This window comes from Anser anser (assembly GCF_964211835.1).
Source record: "Anser anser genome assembly, chromosome: 10".
Classification (NCBI taxonomy): domain Eukaryota; kingdom Metazoa; phylum Chordata; class Aves; order Anseriformes; family Anatidae; genus Anser; species Anser anser.
Window position 1 is genome coordinate 17,533,556 of NC_139730.1, and position 25,850 is coordinate 17,559,405.

Sequence of the window (25,850 nt, forward strand, 5' to 3'; positions counted from 1 at the left end):
GTCCGCTACTGGATGGGGAGGGTCTCCTTACAGACAATGACATAGGCAAAGCAGAGACGTTTAACGCTTTCTTCGCCTCTGTCTTCAACACTGATGACGGGCTTCGGGACCCAAGGTACCCTGAGCGGGAGGACCATGACGGTGGGGATGACAAACTCCCAACCGATCCTGAACGTGTGCGGGATTTGCTGCTCCACCTGGATCCATACAAGTCCATGGTTCCGGATGGGATTCATCCCAGGGTGCTTAAAGAGCTGGCTGACGTCATCGCGGGACCTCTCTCAATTATTTTTCAACGATCTTGGGAATCTGGAGAAGTCCCATTGGACTGGAAGCTGGCAAATGTCCCAGTTTTCAAGAAGGGTAAGAGAGAAGACCCTAGCAATTACAGGCCTGTCAGTCGCACGTCAGTGCCTGGTAAAATTATGGAGAAGATGATGCTTGAAGTTATTGAGGCGCACCTGGGGGACAATGCAGTCATTGGTCCCAGCCAACATGGGTTCATGAGGGGTAGGTCCTGCCTAACAAATTTGATTTCTTTTTATGATAAGATCACCCATCTAGTCGATCAAGGGAAACCAGCTGATGTGATCTTTTTGGACTTCAGCAAAGTTTTTGACACGGTTTCCCATAGGATCCTACTGGACAAAATGTCAAGCATACAGCTAAACAAAAACATCATCCAATGGGTGAGCAATTGGCTGACGGGCAGGGCTCAAAGGGTTGTGGTAAATGGGGCCACATCTGGCTGGCGGATGGTCACTAGTGGGGTCCCTCAAGGCTCTATTTTAGGGCCAGTCCGCTTCAATGTTTTTATAAATGATTTGTATGTAGGACTAGAAGGTGTTTTGAGCAAATTTGCCAATGACACCAAACTTGGAGGAGTTCTGGACTCGGATGAGGGTGGAAAGGCCTTGCAGAGAGATCTGGACAGATTGGAGAGCTGGGCGATCACCAACCACATGAAGTTTAACAAAGGCAAGTGCCGGGTCCTGCACCTAGGATGGGGCATCCCTGGCTATACGTAGACTGGGCGACGAGACGCTGGAGAGCAGCCCCGCAGAGAGGGACCTGGGGGTTGTGGTTGACAGCAAGTTGAATATGAGCCAGCAGTGTGCCCTGGCAGCCAGGAAGGCCAACCATATGCTGGGGTGCATCAAGCACGGCATCGCTAGTCGGTCGAGGGAGGTGATTGTCCCGCTCTACTCTGCGCTGGTGCGGCCTCGCCCCGAGTACTGTGTGCAGTTCTGGGCACCACAGTACAAAAAGGACATGAAACTGTTGGAGAGTGTCCAGAGGAGGGCGACGAAGATGGTGAAGGGCCTAGAGGGGAAGACGTATGAGGAGCGGCTGAGGTCACTTGGCCTGTTCAGCCTGGAGAAGAGGAGGCTGAGGGGGGACCTCATCGCAGTCTACAACTTCCTCGCGAGGGGGAGTGGAGAGGCAGGTGGCCTATTCTCCGTTATCACCAGTGACAGGACCCACGGGAACGGTGTTAAGCTGAGGCAGGGGAAGTTTAGGCTGGACATCAGGAAGAGGTTCTTCACAGAGAGGGTGGTCGCACACTGGAACAGGCTCCCCAGTGAAGTAGTCACTGCACCAAGCCTGTCTGAATTTAAGAAGAGATTGGACTGTGCACTTAGTCACATGGTCTAAACTTTTGGGCAGACCTGTGCGGTGCCAGGAGTTGGACTTGATGATCCTTATGGGTCCCTTCCAACTCAGGATATTCTATGATTCTAGGTCTTATCTTGCTTCTCAATTTTAATGTAGTTTTCAATGTTTTTTTTCATGAAAAGATCAAGGCATCAACTTTAAAAACAGAGCTCTTTTAGACTAACTTTCTGTTGTACAATTTTTACTTTTTTTTTTTTTTAATCATGTCAAAATTTTCAAAGGTGTTAAAAAATAATTGAAGAGGTATATGGAGCATCTGTTGGAGTCATTAAACTCACTGAGTTAATGATACATGAAGTGCATATGAGCTGGTGCCTCCCTGCTGCCTCAATCCTGGAAACTGATGCACTTGGTGAGAACTGTGCACAAATCTAATTACATGATCAGGACAAAAACTTGGATGATAATTTTTGCATATGTCATTCATTTGGTCTGGCCCCATGTTTTTCATGCAGTCCACGTACAAACCATGAGTCTTGACTGTTCAAGTAATTGGTGTGTGGTTGCTGATATGTGGGTTCTGGCATGTTCAGATGGGTATCCATCAGCCCTGGGGGTATAACCAGTTCCATGGGTGAAATTGGACACATGCATCTGTGGACTGACATGTCGCAATGCGATGAGAATTTTCAGTGTGGTCCTGAGAGTCAGAGCTGGAGAAGTCTTTAATATTAAAAGAAGGTGCATGGGATCACATGCGTTGCCTCACGTATAGTATTTGTAAATTAAACAAACATAACAAAAGAACGAGCACATATAGTGCAGTTTTTCCAAAACCAAACTCATCTTGATGATTAATCTAGGAAATGGAATGGGAGACTAATCTTGATAGAGTAATTTGCTTTGGACAAAGGCATTTATAAATGCACACAGTGTGTTTTCTAAAATAATTGATAATGGAAAGGATGTAAATTGGAAAAAAAAAAGGATGCTTTTATACTTATTGTGTTGATTAGAATATACAGCTGTGTTTATATATGCACACATGTGCATTCTTATTCTCTCTGCTCGTTTCTAGTACTCATGTGCATTTGAGAGTGAGTGTGTGGCACTTCTTATCTAATTGACATATATGTAACATGAAGATGGTGGAAACCTAGCAGAACATCACTGTTAATACTGTATTGCCATTAGAGTAGAGAATTAGAGGTTTTATTTACATACATGTCCTTTGCCAATAAAAGAAACCCATACAGCGACTAGTTCCTCTATAGTTTGGTATATAGTTTGGGAACTCCTCATTTATTTTGAGATCTATGGTTTGCACGTAGGAGAAATGTCATTTCATTGTATAGGCTTCTTCAAACAGTGACCTGTGTATGTATGGATTGAAATAGATTATATATGCAAGAGAGTAATGCTAAGGCAGTGCAGATAAAGCTTACATCTTTATTTTCTGTTATCTATAATTTTTTATACAGTACAGTGCCTATTTTTTTAAGGCAATAGGTGAAGTAAAAATACTATGAGTAGTTAGGTGGTTTTGTTTGAAAATGTCTTGTAGATTCACCTTGAGGTATTATTTACTTACAGATCTGATTAGCTTTACTTTGCAGTTGATTGAAATGCCTTTATGTTATTTTCTTTGGATTCACTGTGTTCATTGTATGTTTCTAACTCGCTTCAGAAAAAAAAAATCATTTACAGAGTTCTTCAGATTTGCAGTAAGTCCTTATGTCAATAAAAACATTGCTATGACGTAGCTTGTAGGTTCCTATGGAGAATGTCCACAGACTGAGAAGCGCACAGCACAGGTGGTTACAGATGCATAGGAGGCACAAGCTGTCACAAGTCGCAGTAAGTCTACTATGACTTAGTCCACTCAGAATCATCCATATAGGACACTTCAGGAAACAAAAAAGTGACACCATACTGCTGTGAGTTCTTCTCTCCTCCTTAGTGCTTCTTGAAAGATGATGTGAAGTATGGACCACATGTGCAGGTCAGTTTGAAGTCAGTTGGTGAAGGTTTTTGTAAATGCGAAGTATTGTTGACTGTATTTAGCAGAACTTCATGTATTCCTGTAATACAGTGCTTACAAGCAATTTATGAGACAGTGAAATTTAGGCATGCATTAACTGCTTTGCTGAGTGTGGACTGGATTAATTTTTTCCTGAAGCTAACTTTTAACTGTGTACTGAATGGAGACTTGTATTACTCTTATCACAGTAGTGCTCAAACAACCACCAAACAAGTACTTTCTTATGTGGTAACCATGGACAATGAAAAACAGAGAAGCCCAATTCCTGAAGTCAGATCTTTGTTGTGTATGTATCTATTTCCTAGTAACCTAAGAGACATAGTATTGCATTCCTTTTAACTGTTTTTCTGTTTCATAGTAAGATATCTTTGTGTTTGAAATACAGATGAAGTTTGACATAACTTAGCTTGCCTCAGATTTGAGTATTTGAACAGCTGTTGAGTCTACCTTAAGGAGATTCTGAGTAGTTTTCAGATGCACCTAGCTTCATTCTCACCTTTCACTAACAAAATTGGAATACCAAATCAAATGTGAGGTTTAATTTGTGATCTCACACAGTCCATTATCATTTCAAATCCTGTTTCTCATTCAGGCGTGGTCTGTCACTGTGTGCCACAGCCTATGCATTCTTTATCATTTACAATCTGAATACAGAAATTGAATGGGATTTTGTAGCTCCAAAAATGGTTATTGTTTATCTTTCCTATAGCATGACAATCGCTGCAAGAATTGAGTAAGCCTAAATGTAACTCTGAATTGGGCATTCTTGGAAGAGAACTGCATTGGCTACCTCAGAAATGAGAAAAGAATCCAAATGCTGTGGCTGTGTCTTTTACTGAGCATTCCAAACAGAGCATTCCTAGCGCATGATGCTTTAGGGAAAGATTGCACCTTGTAAAACTGCCTGCAGTTTTCCTATGTTTTGATCAGTCAAGATATCCAAGAAAGAAGAAAAGGGATGTTGAGAAATAGCACCATGGGGAAGTAGTGGTTGAAATGAAATACTTGTCAGTGATTTGAAGAAAAGGAGTGGCAGAGAGAGCTAGCTTCTGAAAACATCTTAAAGCAAGTACTAAGAAGGGCTTAAGGAGGGACTTTCCACAGTAGATACAGCAAATGCAATTTTGCACTTTGTGCTACAGTTTCTAAGACATACTGCTACTATTCCTGGTGCTGTGTTGAGGTCAATAATCAGATATTTTACTTTTAGTTCTTATTTCCAAACAATTTCATGAGGATTAAGGATGATATTTTTCCCCTTCTTAGTTAATGGAAAACTCCCATCAACTTGAAGTAGCTTTTTTATTGTTTTAAACATCTTTTTAAAAGTTATGTTTGCATATATCCAAACCTCTGATCTTTATTTATTTATTTTTGGAGGTAATTTCCTTTGCTTTCACTCCCCCTTGTCTCTTCCTTCTCCCCCCCCCCCCCCCCATGACAGTTAACTATCAAGTCACATTGATTGAATCTAGTTTTTGAAAACTTGAAAATATGACTAGTGTTACAAAAGAAGACCCTCTTTCTTGTCATCCTATCTTATTCCAGTATTTCATCCTTTTTGTTTTAGTTTTAAGAGGATGAGTTTAACAGTAAGATTAACTGTAGGGCTGAACAGTAATATATACCGTCACCACAGTGAAATGCTAGTTGATAGTGTTCCTTGTGTAAGGGGTGTGTTTGCAAAACATGGGGGAGAAGCGAAAAAAAAGTCCCCATCTGTGTTAAATGAAAGAAAATAAATGTCTGGAGTACCATTTCTGCGTGGAGAGTTCCCACCAGAAGTATCGGAAACCCCAGCAAAGTGTATAAAAGACACTTGTTAGTGCCTGCACAGACACTTGAAACACAAGCAGACCGTGTGTGCATCAGCAGCTCTGAAAAGTCCTTTGGCAGAGCTATTGTGGGCTTCTGCTGAGGAGAGAATTTTAAGCTCATGAAGATTTAGCTGGCATTGTGTGGCCATGGTGCGTGCAAACTCAGCTGGAGTGCAAACATCCTTGGCAGCCACCTGCTTTCAGGGTCATAGCGAGGAGGAAGGCAGAAATAAAAGGTTCAGGGAAGGATGCTCCTCTATTCTTAAAGGGCGGGAACGTGTCTGACCTTTGGAAGGGGGGGATGCTGCAACACGCATCTTCATGCTGTTGTCCTAGTAAATACTTAAAAGGGATCAAGACCTCCTGAAAAGGAGGTAATGAATGTACTCAGAAGTGATAGGTTTTCAAAAGCTTCACTGAGTTCAAGATTGCCAACTTAAGCTAATCATCTCTGATGATGAACAGGAATCTTATCCAAGCAATGCCTTCCCTTCTGGAATCAAAAGATGCACTAATCAAAAGATTTTCATTTTTTTTACTCAGAAAACATTCAGGAATTGAAAGCCTGGACCAAGCTGTATGAAATGAAGTAGAATTTCATTGCCTTGGACCGCACTAAGATCAGTTGCTAGCTTCAAGCACTTGGTCTAGCCACGTGCACATATTTATTTATAGATGGACAGTGTTCACCTAGGAAGGTGGTTACAGGTTTTGCTCTAGCTGTCAATGGACAGGGGAAAACCAAAGGTTCTTATGTCTAACTTCTGCCATATTTCTGAAGCAGAGGCATGAAAACTGAATAAACCTGCAGGATGATTTCAGTAGTCCTTCACATTTTATGAGTGGGAAAACAAAAATCCTCAATAACGTGTTCTGACTGAACATAACATCCCTGTGAATACTGATAGTGTGTGATATAAATTGTGTGCCTGTTGTTCTGTTTCTGGAAAAGGACTGCAGTTTTTCCTTAGCCATCAACACAAAAAATGTAGAAAAAAAATCATGCTCCTGCTTTGGCGTTCATTCACTGAATGGTGTGCAGTAGGTAGCTATAAAAATAAAAATGTAGTTCAGTGGCTGGAAATGGTTTTGACTTGATACATGTATTGTTTTCGGCATGCAATCATTGGGATACATACCTTTTTTTTCTTTTTTTCTTTCTTTCTTTCTTTTTTTTTTTTTTCTGGGTGGCCTACAATCACAACCAGTCAATTTTCTTCTCAAAAGGCAGTGTTCACTGAGAAACACTGAATTTTCCTCTGTTCTGCAGTTTCTGTAGACAGAAGCATCTCTTGCTAGTCTCCTGCTCCTTTTCCTCTTATTTCTACCTGTGGATAGGAGATAAACCGTTAAACATTGAAACTCACTGCCATTGGAATTATGGCTGCGAAAAAATAGCAAGAAAGCTGAGCATTTTCAGTTGAGGACTACTAAGTAATACCAAAGATGCTGTGCCTGACTCTTGAAGTCTTTGGGCCTCAAACAGAAAATGCAGCCTGGCAAAGTAAATTGTCAAAATAGCCGATGTTTTTCCTGGGTTTAGGATCTTTCTTACATTGTTTATCCTTTTGAATAATGGACTTTTTTTTCTGACTTGGCATGGCTTTTTTATGTTTCCCTGTTCTTGTACTATATAGCTTAAGAGTTATAGTCATTGAGTGCTGTCCTTCAAAGGGCCTGGTCACTTCTGAAACTCTTCATACTGTCAGGCTTTTTTGCTAACCTGAATTTATTAGCAAGAAAATACTAAGAATCAGGAACCACTAGTGCAAATTAAGGATGAAGTCATTATTGACATGATGGTGAAATTGAACATACTCTTCTGAGGCAGAAATTAGGCCCCATTTTTTTCCTTTTTTCTGTGCCAATCTAAACAAAGAAATGCATACGGTTTTCCATTACTCAGGGACCTCATGGCTGATGTTTTGAATGTTTTCTCTCTGATGAACAGAAATAAAAATACTTAAGAGTTTGTAGTGTTGAAATATGTCAAAATATTAAATATAGGTTTTCCTTTATGCCTAACTGTAAGTCTGGATCCCGCAAACATCAAGAAACTGTTAGAGTATAAGAAAATGTTGAAAATTTTGAAGGGAATTAAAAATTTTATGTTGAAAGTTTCAAGGCTGACTGTTAGTATAAACAGTTCCAGTGCTTACCATGTGGTCAGTGAAACCATTCACAGTATCTTCTAGACCTAATAATGCTGTATATTTATACAGCTCAGGAGGCAAGGACCAGTTAATTTCTTGCATAACATAATAAATTGCATTCTGGAATGACGAGCACACGAGAATGAGTTAATAAGCTGTATTTTACTGCTCTGCATCTACTTGGGCTGCCAGGTTTCATTTTGTTTTGAGCACTGGTGTGGCCAAGAGTGAGAAAGGGGACCAGGCAAAGCTCAGTTAAGACCTGGATTTTGTCTGCTTAACTGCAAGTTATCTTCTTTTACAACATTAAGAAAGTCTTTTTGTTCTAATTCGATCCTTACTGTAAGTGCTTTGTGCAAGCTGACAAGAGGCTGCTTTCTTCAACATGTTGAAATTTTACTTGTGTAGTCAGGTATTGCTTATGTTTCCCACCCTTAAGTTGCCCCACTAAGGGAAGAAGGTTGAATGTCAGGACAGCAGTCTCGTCTGCCCCTCTGGCATAGGGTTGTTCAAGAACTTAAAAACAAAGGTGGAAAATCTGTATGTAGTCTGTATTGTCAGGACACTTCAAGTGTTGCCTGTTTACCTCCAAATAGAGGTTTTGTTGCTACTGAGTAGTTATTTTAGATTTTTAGCAATACAGAAGTTTCCTCAAGGTGAATTCCAGTATTTCTTACCTTTTCGTGGCTCCTTTGAGGTGGTTAAAACAGCTTAGTTAAGTATAGACTTTAAAAATTATTTAGGTTTTAATAAGAATATTTCCTTTATAATACAGACATGCTTCTAAATCTAACCCGTGTGTAAACCCCATGAATTCACATAGAGAGATAATCAAGAAAAGAAATTGGCATTTTCAATGTTGTTTTCTCTGTTTTCTTCAGAAAGACCATTCTTAAGTTTACATTTTCTGTGAGAAATTGTTTCACTGTTAGCTGGACAGGTTCAACGGCCTGTAAAAGGGATTTTGGTCTCCGTGTCTGAATTGGAGAAAGTCAACATCCTAAGAACTGGAAGAGAGCAAAGAAGCAAACAGTAAATTATGACATACTGAGTTCTTTGGTTTCTGGCCTCAGAAATATCACTCAAAACATGAAGACTCTGAAATACTTAATTAAAGCATGAAAAATGTGTGTAATGACCTAAGCTGATTAGTACTGTGTAAGCAGTCTATTAAGCAAAGGAAAGGTAGGGCTGTTGCATAAAATTACAGTATTCTGTATTAACATTATTTTAATATAAATCATATTTTCTGGTATAGATGAACTAATAGTTTTAGTTAAGTGTTTTACCAGAAATGTGCCCTGTGCATCCTCAGACATGAGGATCTACACGCTGAAAAGGCGTACTGCTGCTCTGTCATCCTACATCTGTTCCTGCAAAACCACGTTCTAAAAACGAAACTCTTCTCTGCAGATAATTTTTCAGAAGTAGGTGAAGATTGTAAACAGAAGAAACATCCCACTCTTGTGCAAAACAGTTGTATTTGAAATACGTATTTAGTGTACTGTATAGGCAAGGAGTTATTAGGGCTATGTTCTCCTAAACCTGGAAACCATAACATAACGAGTGAATGAATGTGAGCCAAGGAATCTATTGCAGACCTGTAGCATGTTAGGTCGCAAAGAGCATACACAGATAGTCTTCCCAGGAACCATTTGGTCCCAGTGTTTCATGTGATAGTAAATTTTACTTCTTTTCATCATGTGGCAAGGGATAATTATCTACATGAAGGGATAATTTTGAACCTTGCTTCATGAAAGATTCTAAAATGACTGAATCTCAGCACAGTACTTTGGCCCAGCTCTTCCAGTTAACACTGTATTGAGAAACAACCAATATTTAAATCTAGTGCTTACTGGCAGCAAAGAGAATGATTGTATCTTTCAAGACAAAACTGAGAAGTCTGACAAATGCACAGGGCCTCATGCGTTCCCAAAGAGAAGTGATCTGTAGCTGTGTGGAGTCTTCCACCAGCACATTTTCTCAGGTATTGCTTGCATTCATTGCAAATGGGTGTTGCTGTCTCTGCTACTTGTGAGGCGCTGGAAGCAGCTGTTATATGCCATCACATCCTCTGCTCTTGTGGTCTCCTCCCTTTTGGATTCACACATCTTTTTCCCCTTCAGCACTGATGTACAGCCAAAATAACAGATGGCTGAAAATTAAATGGGCTTTCTGCTTGTGTGACAGACCAATGGTCCACTGCTTCCTCTCCTAGCTTTGAGTCAACAGCAGTATGTAAAGCTCCAGAGTGTTTAGATTCCAATTGACTTGCAGGGGGTTTGCCGTAGCCCCCACCCCCACTTCAAACTTGAAGGACTGCACTTTTCTGTAGGACAGGCAGAATGCAGTACTTCAGGACTACAAGTTCAAACAGAGCTTTGCAAGGATAAAATCTTTTTTTTTTTTTTTTTTAAGTGGAAAAATTTTGAATCTGTAAGGTTGAAAGATGTCTTTTCAAGTATCTCAGCTCTTTGTAGTATGCAGTTTCTGTTAGCAAAACCACGTATTCTCTCTGGTGTTTAAAGTCATATTAATTGGGATGATATTATATAGCTATTCAGCACCAAGGATGAAGGAAAGAGAACTGTATTGAATGGAGGATTCCACTCCTGGCTGTGACATTGGAGATGTCTGCTGTATTGTGGAGCAGCTGCCCTGCTGATTTTTCCAGAAGGAACAGGGCTGTATTCCTCAATCATTCAAACTGGAAAATCCACCAGTCCCTTTTTCTACCTGCTTTTCCTACACAGCACGATAAAAAGGGCATTATGACGTAGAACCTTCTTTCACATAATTACATACTTGCTGTGGCAAGCAGGATTTTCATTCCATGTGGACAGATGTGAATGTTTGCCTGTAAATGCTCAGGAGACTAACCTAAACCTAAATCAGAAGTGAGACTACTTGTGTTCTACAGCTCTCTTCCTGATGTTGTCATCAATATTGTTGTTTGTGTTCTTTATGATGTTCACAAACCAGGATGCAAGAACGGTAGGTATTGTAAAAGTTCAGGAGAAAACTCTATGGGCTCTAGAAGATTGGATTTTAAAGAGTGGATATGTTATACTGGGGAAATAGCCATGCTTTTAAATATATTATGTAGTGTTTTAGACTTGTTTTCTGAAGTATCAAGCTTTTGAAGAGAATTGCAGAGACCTTTCATTTAATTCTGGAATGGGCATAGTGTTCATTGCCAACAGTAATCATAGAATCATATAATGGCTTGGTTTGGAAGGGACCTTAAACACCACCTAGTTCCAACCCCCTGCCATGGGCAGGGACACCTCCCACCAGCCCAGGCTGCCCAAAGCCCCATCCAGCCTGGCCTTGAGCATTGCCAGGGATGGGGCATCCGCAGCGTCTCTGGGCAACTTTTCCAGTGCCTCACCGCCCTCTGAGTGAAGACTTTTCTCCTAATTTCTAATCTAAATCTTCCCTCTTTTAGTTTTAAACCATTCCTCCTTGTCCTATCACTACCGGCCCATGTAAAAAGTCACTCTTCATCTCTTTTATAAGCTCCTTTTAAGTACTGAAAGGCTGCAATGTGGTCTCCCTGAAGCCTTCTTCAGGGTGAACATCCCCAGCTCTCTCAGTCTTTCGTCGTAGGAGAGGGGCTCCAGCCCTCTGATAATACTGAGATGTGGTGAGGGCAGTACTAATTTAAGTATTTGCTTGAGCCACTTAAATAAGAAGTGTTATGAAAAGGCAGAGGGTTAACAACAATGACATCAACTGAATCATACTACTTAGCCATTTCTTGACATTTCCAACAAGGGCAAATGAGGCGAGATTTTAAGAACTGCTTCATGAGTTTTTAGGCTGCACTGTCACTGAATTCATGTTTGTACATTTAAGCCATGCTGTGCATTTTTGAAGCCATATGATCCACATCGTAAACCTACATTTCATCTTTGTGTAGAGATTTTGGGAAACAAGATGGCCGTCTTTAAGAACTGTGAACTGTGGAGGTTTGTATCTGACCTTAGATATTGAAATAGTTTTCCACTTTTCCAGCTGAGTTGTGTGAATAGAAGCATAAAGTTGGCTTATTTCTGCTGTGGTAAGAAGTAATTTGGTATATTTGCAGCAGATCAGTATATTCAGGCAGACACAAGTGCTTCATTATATGTGATTTGCATATTTATTTCAGATTAGATTTTGTCTGGTCTCATGGATGTAGCAACTTTGCTATCCGTGTGGTTTTACATTTGAACTAAATGTACTAATGCATTTAGTGCATTCTAGAGGTGATGTATACTGTTTGCAACCTATTTTACCTGATGAGCAATAGAGCTTCTTTTGGATATGGAGCTTCTAATTTGTTTATTCTCTGTGCTAAACCAGTGCATGTTAAATGCAGACACTGAGTGTCACTTAGACTGCACTACTGCTGTGAACCAAGTCATTAATATAAACATGATCTAAAGACTCCAAAATAGGGATGCACACAGATTTTATATGAATATAGTTTTTGATGCGAAGATTAGACATGCAGAAATAACTCAGTCTGAGTTAAAGGTATTTTCAGCATTCCTTGGAACATTTGATTTGAGAAAATCCCTAATATATTCAAAGACTGAGGCTTGTACATTGCTCCACTTGATTGCATTCACCATCTTCATGTTTGTTTTGCAGTTTGTAATAATTATGAGCAGGTCTCAGTTTAGAGTGTGGTTTGTGTTTTTTCTTCTGAATACACCTCCAATATTAGGTACTCATCTGAGTTCTGGCTGTGATCCATCTAAGTACAGTGGAAAAAATATCCCACCATTGGTCTTACATCAGTCCTCAAATGTTTCCAAGATGCTGTTGTAAATCTGCTGATACCCAGAACACTTCCATCCTACAAGGGTTGGAAATAATACTGCAAAAGCAATTGTTCTTGAGATGTTTTCTGTCTACAGCTGGAACCAAGAAGTGCAGACATTTTGTTCAGATGAAAAAAAAAAATCCAAACTTTCAGATAGTTTTTGTGTTTTGTTTTTTTTTTTCAGTGTCAGTATTCCTGTACTTAACAAATATGAGCCATATGATCCTTTCACAGGTGTGAAGACACAAAACTGAAGCCCCAGTGGCCTAGGAGTACTTCTGAGTGCTCCAACAACAGAGCTGTATGTGAACAGGCTGACCCTAGGGTCCAGGCATGGTGAAACTGTACTCTCCCTGTGTTAGTCGTGTGCTTGTGCTTGCCTTCAGTGCCTGGAGTCTGCTGAATGGTTAAGACAGATTTCTTCTAACTCAGCCAGAAACAATTGATTCTGACTGAATTGCATACTATCAAATGAAGAAAAAGGCCTCACCTTCAGTATATATTTTCCTGTTTCCAGTGAAATGTATATATGATGATTAGGCATCTTAATCTCCTTCTCTCTTAAATGCTACACACATAGTCGCTTAAAAACAGTTGAGTAACAAACATCGTCAATAAACTACTTCTAGAGTAGAGGTCACAAAGTTGAATAGCTATCTTTACTTTGGTGAAGTTCTAGCCAGCAAGCATCTACTTCAGTTGCAGTTCTTTTGTTGCTGCAGTACTGCTTGCAATTAGCTTGGCTTCAAACACCATAAGATGTTTCTGTGTATGGGGGAGCTACAAGTCCCATTTATGCTATCTTTTCTTAGAACAAAAGCAATGTGAGAGAAATGTGTTTTGCTAACTGTCAGAGGTATCAGTGTGAGATGCATGCTTTATATTTTTAAATCATTTTTTATTAGCTGTTATTAGGTGTTATCTTTAAGAACATCTTTTCACATGATTACTTTTCCTGGATTGCTTTACTTTTTTCCACTGTAACAAGAATAAAACCTTTCTTCTCTCTAGTAATTCTCTAGCCGGCAAGAAACCATTGAATGTCGTAGTGAAAGGGTCTTTATATGTCTTTATGTAAGTAGCTTTTTTCATTAAACTGCTGCATATCTAGATGCTATAAATGTCATTTGGATTCTTAAGATTGTCAAAAATGAATAGTTCATTTCTTCTTGCTGTCTGAAAATTATCTGACAAAACAAAGCCCAACATAAAGCATGGATAGGTAATGAAAAAATTTATCGTGCAGGTAGAAAATCTGTGATTAATTCAGTGAGTGGCATGTGGATGTGACCACAATCTATTTGTAGAGGGCTGTAAATAGCATCAAAGATTTGTGAGTATTAGGTCTGTAGACAGCAGGAAATATTTGAAAGCCAAAGTAGGATCAAATGTTTGGGTAAAAATAATGGTAATAGCTAACCACAAATCAAGTGAGAGCCATTAGAACATTGTTTGTTGTGCTGTGGTTGAATGTAAATTCTCAACATTGCTCCTTTTATTTGTAAAGCAAGTGAAGGTTAGGCAGTAACTTTGAAGAGATGTGAGACTGTAAAATAAGCATGTTGTACTCTTTGTTGTGTTCTACCTGTGGAGTTTTCGGGAGGCATCTCTCACTTTACAATTAAAGGCATGGTTCCTTGGTGTTGGAACACCTTGTTTGTTTCCATTGAAGGGTATGCACTGCTGAACCTCGTGCAGTAAAATCCCTAAAAAGCTGGCTGTGCAGTGTAATTTGCTTGCTGTACAGTGTTAGGAACATACACTTTGGCTCCCTCAGGGGTCAGCAAAATGGAAAGTAGTTCCTGGAAATCTGTATCATTCTTCTGATTTACAAACAGCTCAGGTGAATGAGCTGTACACTTAGCAGGAGTCCCACCAGGAGTGGGATGTACTGACATGTACTAGCTATTACTCTCTAGTAGTCATAACATCTTCACTAACATCTAATTACCTGTCACAACCTGTAACATCTAATACCTGTCACAAATAGCAATAAAAGAAATAATATTTATCTAACCATAGGGCTTCAGTCAGTAAGTTCGTGTATGAAGGTCAAAGGTTTTAACAGTGGCCAAAGAAAAATTGGATTGTTATCCTCAGCTTCACATATTAAGGAGGAGAAGGTCATCCAAACCATCTTTAGGCAGCCATGCTTACACTTGGGGGAAAAAACAGAAAAGCTAGGGTCCTCCCTGCGTGGAGAGGAGAGAGGCATACCAAAGGGTACACCTGCTAGGTAAATTGGGATTGATAACGCTGCTGTTTCTGGCTATAAAGGCAGTGATCAGCTCCAGCGGCAAAAGTGTAAAAGAGTATTCATGAAGCACCACCGAGTGAAAAAGGCCAGCAATGGTAGCGTTTCTTCGTTTCTTTGTGTGGCCTAGCCTTTTGTAGTACTCCTGGTGGACTGACACTTGCTTAATATAAGATGAAATTTGAAGACCAAGGAATAGAATCATAAACCAACTGAGAAAATGAACAATGTTACGATCCTTCAGAGTTTAGGACCTTTGTAAGATGAGTTACTGGCAGTGAGTAATCCCCATGGGGACCTCCTGAGTTACTGTCTGAGGTGCAAGGGCCCCGACAGGCCGTTAATCACGGCACGTTTGTGCTGCAATGAATCTCACAACTTGAAGGTGAAAATTCTCTGCACTTAGCAAGGACCATGAGGTAAACTGAGATTTCAGCAAGCTATTCTTGGTGAATCGGGAACAGTAAATTATACTTACTGGTATCTTTTGTAGAGGGCACTTTGCTGGAGACAAGAGTAGATGCCCATTTTCACACATATTCCTTGGCCCAGCTCTACTGATTTCAGAGGGAGCCTTTCCACTGATTTCAGTGGGATTTTGGTCAAGAGCAACTGATGTAATACAAACGCATTTTTGCACAAAGTGGATACTGTTGGACAAGCTTTGCAATATCTGACCAAAATCAGGACTGGACTGCTGGTGCAAATATTCTGTGCTTTAAAAAAACGGGGAGTAGAGCGGGCTGGAAGAGGTTCAGAGGAGAACATTTTTATTAAACCTTTCAAAGTTCCCTGCCTATATAGTGGCTCAACAACTCACTACATTCACTCAGCTGCGTGTGTCTAGACCATGGTCACTAAGTGAGACATTTTATATGAAAGCAATACATCATCTTTTAAATGACTGTAACTGACTGCTGGTAAGAAAATGGAATACCAAAGCTTGGAGCTGAGCAACTTTATTCTGTGGCTGACTTAATTCCTGCATGGTTTTTGGATAGGAAGGTGAAAGAGGGGTTTATTTAAGGACTGAAGAGTAAAAGCAAGGAATTCCTGTAAAGGGGCAGGACAGAGTACTTTCTAAATCTGTAACTGGGAGACTGCTGTGTTTTCTGGCATCTTCTCCCGAGTAAGACATCCATGGAATGCCATAGGAGTCAGATCTCAGATGTCTGATAATTTGACAGGCTCTTTACATTGCAACCCCAAGTGTCCCAGTGTGAAAGTGGCTTGATGGCAGTCATTTAGGCAGTATCATGGAGTAATACTTGTAATTTTTAATTATCAACAGTTTGTGCTATGTTACATATAAACGCTTTTTTTTTTTCTTCTTTTTAACAACTCTTACTTCTATTGTGCTCCTGTCCAGAGGCTTTTAAATTCTGAAATTTGTGGGTCTCACTACCCACAAATTAGTGCCTCAGAAAATGCATAGGGCTGTCTTGTGTCGGTTAGGTCACAGAGGTGGGATTTCAGAATCAGACATGGCATGCACATAACGTTTCAGTGTTGAGCTTATATGTAAAGCAGAGCTCTCTGTTTAAACAAACTAACCTTGGTTCTCAGCATTTGCTTATATGTACAAGAGAACAGAAGCATTGGTATGTCCAAAAGCTAATAAATAAAATTCAATCATGGCAATGCAATAAAAGCTTAGCGGTATATGGTCCTAGAATCATGGAAGAGAGGTCGTTGAAAAGTAGAGTTGCTGAATCCAGTCATTTTAGTTTCCTCTATTGTGGGCTTTCCAAATAATGCCTCCTAAAAAAATTACAGCACCTCTAAGTAATACCAAAATTATGTTAACTAGGAATTAAAGTGAAGATTTAACAAGACAATGAAAGCCTTGTCTGTCTTGAATGAACTGTACAAAAAGCATGGTATGTATAGGAAAAGTAAACTGATTTATGCTAAGTTGCAATAATCTGCTGAAACATTTATGGTTGTGAATTTAAAAAAAAAAACAGTGGAAGGGAGCGGAAAGTTGCTAGTTTTAAAAGTACTACTTCAGTTGCACCAATGGAACTCAGAATAAAATCATGTTGTCTGCTTCACCTAGACTTGAACAAATATTAGAATTACTTTTGCAAAGAAGAAACTGCAGTTCCATTAGCCTATGTCTGGGCTCTCCTCTATGTTTTTTTTTCTTTGTCTTCCTCCATGTTTCCCCAACCATCTCTCTGACCATTTGCAGCCAGTTTGAATGGTGGAATCTGAGTATTTTCTGTAATCACAAATGACCACGAACATGTGCAAAAACATTACCAAACTGTGGTAACTTTATCAGTCCTCTATTCTGTATCCATTTAAAATGAAGCATATGTTAGCCCAAAGAAGAAGGAGAAGAAAATGAAAAAAAGCTGTTGAATCATCAGTTTTCTTAAGAATGTAAATAATACATCGATGAGCAGAAACAGCAAGGAGAGGGCTGATAATGGTAGGAGAAGAGAATGACTAGGATTGAATTGGTATTTTTCTCTGCTGGGATGTGGTTAGAAACAAGATCATGCTTTTAGTATAAAAAGTGGCAAAATGAGTAATACCAGAAGTGAGCGCTGAGAAGAGAAGCTTATAGAATTAGGTGGCTGCTCTGCCTAAGGCCTCTTTCACCTGCAAAGATTCATATGGATTTCAGTGAACTTTAGTTAAAATCTCTATTGCGTATTCCTAACTTTAAATACTGGAAGGAATGCTTTTCAGAAAGTATTTGTAGAAGTTTTTTGTTCAAGTTGTAGCAGAGGGTTTTATATTGATCCTCACATGTTCATAGAAGCAGGCAATACTAGCTATTAGAAGAGCCTTAAAAATGTAGTTAGGCTGCTATTGAAGTGTCATTCCTACAGGTAATTGTTCTACAGTGGAAGTCTAATTAATAATTCAGCTGATGCACAAACCAGAAAGGAATTAGTCTCACGTCCCTACGGCTGTGTTGGCTCTACAGTGCTAGGGAAAATGAGACAGCAATAGTTTTTAGCTCGGTTCCACTTGTAAAACAATTATCTTGAGAAGTGAGGCATCAGTAGCAGCTTAAGTGTGGATGCAGGAAATCAGGTAAAAATGGTGGTAGAATGAAGGCATGGACTGGGACTTGTATCTGGAAGGAGTCTGGGGCTCTGCCGCAGACCTCCTGTGTGACTGCAGGTCGTTCTAACAATCTTACCCTTTCAGATCTAAAAAGCTGCTTCTACACCTTTTCTCCTGACCTCATCCCTGGGTGACGAATTTGTAGCTCATAAATTGCTCAGTCACATTCCATAAGTTGGTTGGGGCATTGTTGCAAGTGACAATGGAGTGTGGTATTTTGGGCAGTGGCTTCATTGTCTGCAAGACTATATATGTGTGGTAGGCTTTTCTGTCTCTGACATCCTCAGGCTTCCTGTGGTTGTGGCAGCTGTATTCTGCTGTGGGAGATGATGTTGTGACATCTCTTGGCTCTGGGTGGGTCCAGCCATGCCATGTGTCTACATGACTTTGTGGAGCAGCTGGTCTCCAGTGCCTAGGCACAACGAGCCCCCTACCGACTCATGCATTTCTCTGCTTTCTGCACAAAACCAGATTTTATTCTGAGGAATAAAGAGGTTATAATTATATGTAGCTTCTTTTCTGCTTTTTATAAACTTAAAGATAATTGGATTCAAGGTATTTTAAGTATCTGCTGGTTATCTTTATTTTTTCTCTAGAGCATCTGGAGCTTCCCCTCTTATCAACTCAGATTCAAGCCTGTACTCTAGAAACAAATACCATGCAGTTTGTTTGTATGCTGTTTAGCTGCCAACCATTCCAACTGCTTGTGCACATGCAATCGCTAATTCCTACTATCTCCAGGCTATATGCAGGCCATAACCAGTACAAAAATTCCAGGACATCAAATCTCTTCCTTGGCTTGCTGATGAAGTGCTTTCTGTCACAAAACAGAAGCTGATTTGTCTTTTAGATAAGTTGTTTTTTAAATGAAACTATTACAAAAATACACAGCAGCTTTATTTTTGTAAAAATACAGTTATATTCCTGATCAGTGAGGAAGTCTGCAAATTAGCATCTCAGGTATTGGGAAGCTATTTTGTGTATTTTACAAATGGATACCTCACCCAAGTGTTCTGGGCACCACAATGAATCTCTGTGGTGCAAATTCAACTTTCTGTTTCATTACTGATTGAATTACTGAGATAACGTGTCTCCATTTCTGTTTGAAAGGCTTGGGAAGCGAAAACAGTGTGCTGTATATGGAGAAGATAAATAGCATGGTGAGAAAAGCTCAGGCTGCCTTAGAAATTTGGCTAGAATATACGAAGCTGCTTGTCTAAGTGGGGATGAAGGACGGTCAAATGATACTCTTAACAGCAGAGCCATGAACAGTGTAGAGCAGGGGTTAGTTAAAAAGTTAAGTCTCCAGCATTTGGTAGAAAAGACCAAAAATGATGGAAGAATAATCTTGTTTACATGCTTTTATCACCTTTCAACTTTATCCTAAATGGCTCTAATATTCCCTTTAATACATATATATATATGTTAAGAGTCTTAGTTTCTGCCTTTTTCTCTTCAATTGTTGCTATATTTTTAGTTTATTATGACATCTTTTCTGACTTTTAGCTTAGCTTAATTGCATATTTTGGGAATCATTTCTTTGTGTTTGAACAAGCATTTTTGGATAGAGCTGAATAAACATATTTGGGAAATTTTTTAGAGTTTAGGGAAAAGCCAAATGAAACTAATTTTGAAGGCATTCGTAATGCTTTTCCCCTCATTTTACAATTATTCTTCTATTTCATCGTTCCCAGAGAGGCCATAGTTAATTTCATTTCTTTTGCATGAATTCTACATTTTTGGTTGATTTGGTTGCATTCTGTTTACCAGCCTTGTTTTGCCAGGATGACTACTACCATTCCAAATCTCTGAACAGCTTCCAGCAGCTTTTTTAAAGCAGAAAGAAAACAGAATCAGCTTGTCAGAAAAGTGTTTCTTTCATCTTTCCAAAATTAACTCTTGACCAAGGCCCAAGACCAATTAAATATTGAGTCCTGGACCAGTGACAGGTGTCTCATCCAGTACCTTTTGACCTGTCGGTGCTAGAAATCTATGTTTTTTACAGTTAGGAGAATGGGAGATTGCCATAGAGCATGTGGGACAGATACTTGATATAGGATACCCTTGCCAGATCTGGAAATATTAAAGAGGTGCACAGTCATTTTTATATGCCTGCCTAAGCTGTATTGAGCAAATCTCAAGGTTTTCCAGAATGTATTAATTTTAGCTATCTTCCTTCTGGTATCTTTGCAATACTCATCTTTAAAGCACATCATTTCCACAGAAGTCTCGGTAGGCACCCCAGTAAAGATTTTTAGCTTTTCTTTGTAAAGCTATGATTTATTTCTGAATACCTGCTCTGTTGGTAGATAAAATGTCTGAGTGCACACTGTGTAATGTGTATGGTTTATTTATATCCTTCTTGTGATTCTGTGGCTGTTCCCTCATTGCCAGTTACTGGTTTCAAATTATTAGGTTCTTGTTTCCAGTAATTCATTCTTTGTATCTTTCTTAGTCATCTTCTGTGAAAGAGTGTTTAAAAAGCACAGACACTTTTTGCAATGCAGGCCCTTATTGTGCCCTATGGCAAGAATTCCAGGTAGTACAGCTGAAGAATGACAGCTGTTTTGTACGTCAGCTAATACTTAACTAAGAACGATGTAGTTTGAAACAGGTTTGATATTTGTTCCCTACAAAGGAATCACATTTGTACTGATTGGTTGCATTCCTTCTGTCAAAAGTAGTTCTGTTCACAGTGCCCCATGGTAGTTCTGAATTATGTTCTCAATGAATAAAACACATTTTTCTCTATTCTCTTTTATTTGCTAAAAGGAAGAAAATTATATTAACCTTTATGGGACTCAGTAGTGATGCAGAATACCATTAAACATTTATGCTAGCAATTCATGCTGAATAGCACTTCATATTTGAAGGGATTTCCTCCATAAAACAACTTGCTGGCAGTGGAAATTTCCTGAAAGCCACTATGTAACATAGGTTGATGGTAAGTACCAGTACATTTCCATCCAAAAAATGTGTAGTGGAGAAATTGTACGTATTCTCAACAAAATACCTTTGCAGGAGAACAAGTATAGAAATTAACCTGTCATTAAGCGCAGCAGTCTTTAATGTATATCACTCACATTTTTTGGATTATTTTAGAAAGTCTGAAATTATATTGTATGATTTGGTATAGTGACAGTGGTAATTCCTGTGTTTAAGTAAACGTTACTTTGTTAGTAGGGAAAATGCATTTTAAGGCAAAACACAAAAATGACATTCATGATGCTAAGATTTCTGCCATGCAAGGCAAGTACAACATGTTAAACCAAATGTTTCTCTTTAAATCGAAAATCTCTTTGAAATCATGGAACAATCTGCTCACAGCAGATTTGATAGGATACACCAGGTACTGAGTTATCAGGTTATCCCACCATGAAATGCAGTGCTTGGGAATTGTCTTACTCTTGCTTTATGACAACCATCATTGTCAAGCCCTGTATGATCCTGGCAGTGATGAGTTAGATGGTTTTATCTGTGATTCTTGGATACTCATAAAAAACTTTTTGGGTGTTAAATATTTATGTTGGAACTAAACAGACTCTGGCTTTCAGTTTAGAACATTTTTTGCAGCAAGGGCCAAGTGTTAGTATTGGGAATGGAAAGAAATACAGTGATGTCAAGGCACAAGAAACTCCCTGTATTACAACTTGGTGGTATCAAAAAACTTTCTTTCTTCCCCTTCTTACTTGGCTATTTGCTTACAGGAAAGACCATAAAACAATAACGAACCTTTTTATTTCATCAAATATTTGCAAGTATTGTTGAGAATTTGTAATAATAGAGCAACACTGTCAGTTATTGAACATTTTCCATCAAGTTACTACATTTCATGAAGTATGTGATAGGCTTCTGTTCTTCTGTTCTGGCTCATATGATATTTCTTTCTTATCTGAATGGAAATGAGAAGTTCTTGTGCATGTGTGCAACTGGGTGTTACTGAGTTGGCTGAAGATTGGATTGTGCCACTCTTCTCAGTGCATGGGACAATAGCTTCTACGCTGTCTGGACACGGTATAACGACTTCTAGAAATCTTTTCTGTTGAGAATAGTCTCAGTACTCATTTTTGGAGGAAATTAAGATGACGCTGTATATAAAGTAGGTCTACTTGTGTAAAAAAGCACATTTGGAGTCATAACGGAATTACAGCTCTACTTGATCTATTTCCTGACTAGTAGCTACAGAAGCTGCATTGTTAAGAGATTATTGGTATGACAGTTGTGATCAGGAAAGTTAAATGCATTAGTGATATTTAGTGTGTTCTTGCATTTTTGGTAACAAATTGTAAAAAACAGTAGGCTAACTTGAAATCCCTGAGTCTGTGAAACCTCTATTTTTTATTGCTTTTCTTCACGCAGAAGAACAAGGGAAGAAATTGCTGAAGTAGTAATTCAGAAAATCTTCAGGATTTAATCTTCTATAAAAGTCATACTGTCCTCAGTTGTTATGTCTGAAGTCTGCAGTTGTAAGATCTTGGAAAAATAAATCTTATTTTATTTTGCAGAGCATTGGCTGTGATGACTATCTGGGTTCAGACAAGGTGATTGACAAGTGTGGAATATGTGGAGGGGACAACACCGCTTGCAAGGTTGTGTCTGGAGTTTTCAAACACACGCTAACAAATCTTGGCTATCACAAGATAGTGGAAATTCCTGAAGGAGCTACTAAAATCAACATTACTGAGATGTCAAAGAGCAACAACTATTTGGGTAAGTTGTATCTCAGTGAACAAAACATTCTTTGTGAGCTAGTGCAACTGGGTGGAGGGCTCTAAGCAGTGTGAAACAGATGTCAGAAAATGAAAAGGAAGCTTATTAAATGGGCGTTTTGATCAGAACTAACTCACAGTTTATAATTCTGTCTTGAACTTGCATGTCAGACGCTATAGATCTGTTACCATCATTCCCTGTCCATGTGAACTGGTTTTGGCATTTCCTATTAGTTGACTTGCTGTTGTGATTATGCTCCTCACATTGTAAACCTAGTCAGCAGGAAGGCCAACAAGGTAAGCATCCTGGTGGGGGTCTGTTATAGACCGCCGAACCAGGATGAGGAGTTCTACAGGCAGCTGGCAGAATTGCAAAATCGTCAGGGCTCGTTCTCGTGGGGGACTTCAACTTCCCAGACATATTCTGGAAGCACAACACAGCCCAGAGAAAGCAGTCTAGGAGGTTTCTGGAGAGCGTGGAAGATATCTTCCTGACGCAGCTGGTTAGAGAGCCTACTAGGGGAGGTGCCCCGCTAGACTTTCTGTTCACAAACAGTGACGGACTGGTGGGAGATGTGGTGGTCGGGAGCTGTCTTGGGCAGAGTGACCACGAAATGGTAGAGTTCTCTATTCTTGGTGAAGTCAGGAGGGGGACCAGTAAAACCGCTGTCTTGGACTTCCGGAGGGCTGACTTTGAGCTGTTCAGGACACTGGTTGGCCGAGTCCCTTGGGAGGTGGTTCTGAAGGGCACAGGAGTCCAGGAAGGCTGGGCACTCTTCAAGAAGGAAATCTTAATGGCTCAGGAGCGGTCTGTCCCCACGTGCCCAAAGACGAGCCGGCGCGGAAGAAGACCGGCCTGGCTGAACAGAGAGTTGTGGCTTGAGCTTAGGAGAAAAAAGAGGGTTTATAATCTTTGGAGAAGAGGGCGGGCCACTCAGGAGGACTATAAGGATGTTGCGAGGCTGTGCAGGGACAAAATTAGAAGGGCCAAAGCTCATCTGGAGCTCAATCTGGCTACTGCCGTTAAAGATAACAAAAAATGTTTTTACAAGTACATCAACACAAAAAGGAGGACTAAGGAGAATCTCCATCCTTTACTGGATGCGAGGGGAAACTTAGTTACAAAAGATGAGGAAAAAAAGCTGAGGTGCTTAATGCCTTCTTTACCTTAGTCTTTAGCAGCAAAACCAGTTGTTCTCTGGATACCCAGTACCTAGCTGGTGGAAGGGGATGGGGAGCAGGATGCGGCCCTCACTATCCACGAGGAAATGGTTGGCAACCTGCTACAGCACTTGGATGTACGCAAGTCGATGGGGCCAGATGGGATCCACCTGAGGGTACTGAGAGAACTGGCAGAGGAGCTGGCCAAGCCTCTTTCCATCATTTATCAGCAGCCCTGGCTATCAGGGGAGGTCCCAGTCGACTGGCGGCTAGCAAACGTGATGCCCATCTACAAGAAGGGCCGGAGGGTAGACCCGGGGAACTATAGGCCTGTTAGTTTGACCTCAGTGCCAGGGAAGCTCATGGAGCAGATTATCTTGAGTGTCATCACGCGGCACTTGCAGGGCGAGCAGGCGATCAGGCCCAGTCAGCATGGGTTTATGAAAGGCAGGTCCTGCTTGACGAACCTGATCTCCTTCTATGACAAAGTGACACGCTTAGTGGATGAGGGGAAGGCTGTGGATGTGGTCTACCTTGACTTCAGTAAGGCTTTTGACACCGTTTCCCACAACATTCTCCTCAAGAAACTGGCTGCTCATGGCTTGGACTGGCGTACGCTTCGTTGGGTTAAAAACTGGCTGGGTAGCCGGGCCCAAAGAGTTGTGGTGAATGGAGTCAAATCCAGTTGGAGGCCGGTCACTAGTGGTGTCCCCCAGGGCTCGGTACTGGGGCCAGTCCTCTTTAATAACTTTATCGATGATCTGGATGAGGGGATTGAGTGCACCCTCAGGAAGTTTGCAGACGACACCAAGTTAGGTGCGTGTGTCGATCTGCTCGAGGGCAGGAAGGCTCTGCAGGAGGATCTGGATAGGCTGGAGCGATGGGCTGAGGTCAACTGTATGAAGTTCAACAAGGCCAAGTGCTGGGTCCTGCACCTGGGTCACAACAACCCCAAGCAGCGCTACAGGCTGGGAGATGAGTGGCTGGAAAGCTGCCTGGCAGAGAAGGACCTGGGAGTATTGGTTGATAGTCGGCTGAATATGAGCCAGCAGTGTGCTCAGGTGGCCAAGAAGGCCAACAGCATCCTGGCCTGTATAAGAAGCAGTGTGGCCAGCAGGGCTAGGGAGGTGATTGTCCCCCTGTACTCAGCTCTGGTGAGGCCACACCTTGAGTACTGTGTTCAGTTTTGGGCCCCTCACTACAAGAAGGACATGGAGGTGCTCGAGCGAGTCCAGAGAAGGGCGACCAAGCTGGTGAGGGGTCTGGAGAACAAGTCTTACGAGGAGCGGCTGAGGGAGCTGGGGTTGTTCAGCCTGGAGAAGAGGAGGCTCAGGGGCGACCTTATCGCACTCTACAGGTACCTTAAAGGAGGCTGTAGCGAGGTGGGGGTTGGTCTGTTCTCCCACGTGCCTGGTGACAGGACGAGGGGGAATGGGCTAAAGTTGCACCAGGGGAGGTTTAGGTTGGATATTAGAAAGAACTTCTTTATGGAAAGGGTTGTTAGACGTTGGAATGGGCTGCCCAGGGAAGTGGTTGAGTCACCATCCCTGGAAGTCTTTAAGAGATGTTTAGATGTAGAGCTTAGTGATATGGTTTAGTGGAGGACGTGTTAGTGTTAGGTCAGAGGTTGGACTAGGTGATCTTGGAGGTCTCTGCCAACCTAGATGGTTCTGTGATTCTGTGAACATAGAAGAATCCAGCAAAGGGGCATGCACATTTATGTGAAGTATATCAAAGTTCCTAGAGGAGAAAAGAGCATCTTCTGATTGCCTAAGAATGGCAGTTCTTTTAATGTGAAAAGTATACCGAAATTGTATTGAGATAACGTGACCTTGGGGTGGTATTCTCAGAACACAAGATTATTTATACAGTTGTTTATTCTGAAGCAGGTCCTTAATGCAAAACCATAGAGGATCCTGGAATATTACAGTGACATCATGGTGTCTTGTGATGTATTTCTCAAGCTGTATAGCATGCTGCAAATTAGAGATTGTGGAAACTCCTGCAGATGTACTTCTGTCTTGTGTGCACTTGTGAACTGTGCCGTTTCCCTGTTATACCCTCCCATGTTCCCAGTTTACAAAGCTGCTGAGTGGTCTGGGAGAAAAGAGTCAGTTCAGATTTTTAATTCCCCCCTCCCCACCGCTTTAATTGCTTTTCATCTGTTAGTCCATCCTTAGAGCTCTTTTAAGGATTACCAT

At 40.6% G+C, this 25,850-nt stretch overlaps 1 protein-coding gene across 9 annotated transcripts in view; it reads left to right on the forward strand.

The window, feature by feature from the left end:
- THSD4 (thrombospondin type 1 domain containing 4) overlaps positions 1 to 25,850 on the forward strand; it is a 300,889-nt gene that overhangs the window by 212,913 nt on the left and 62,126 nt on the right. For 8 of the 9 annotated variants that reach the window (XM_083851128.1, XM_083851127.1, XM_083851129.1 and 5 more), the window contains one exon: positions 22,285 to 22,489. In XM_083851128.1, coding sequence (XP_083707254.1) covers positions 22,285 to 22,489 — 205 coding nt within the window. Of the gene's footprint in view, positions 1 to 1,567; positions 3,620 to 22,284; positions 22,490 to 25,850 lie in introns of those variants that run through there. The other variant, XM_083851135.1, reaches the window with a different exon arrangement.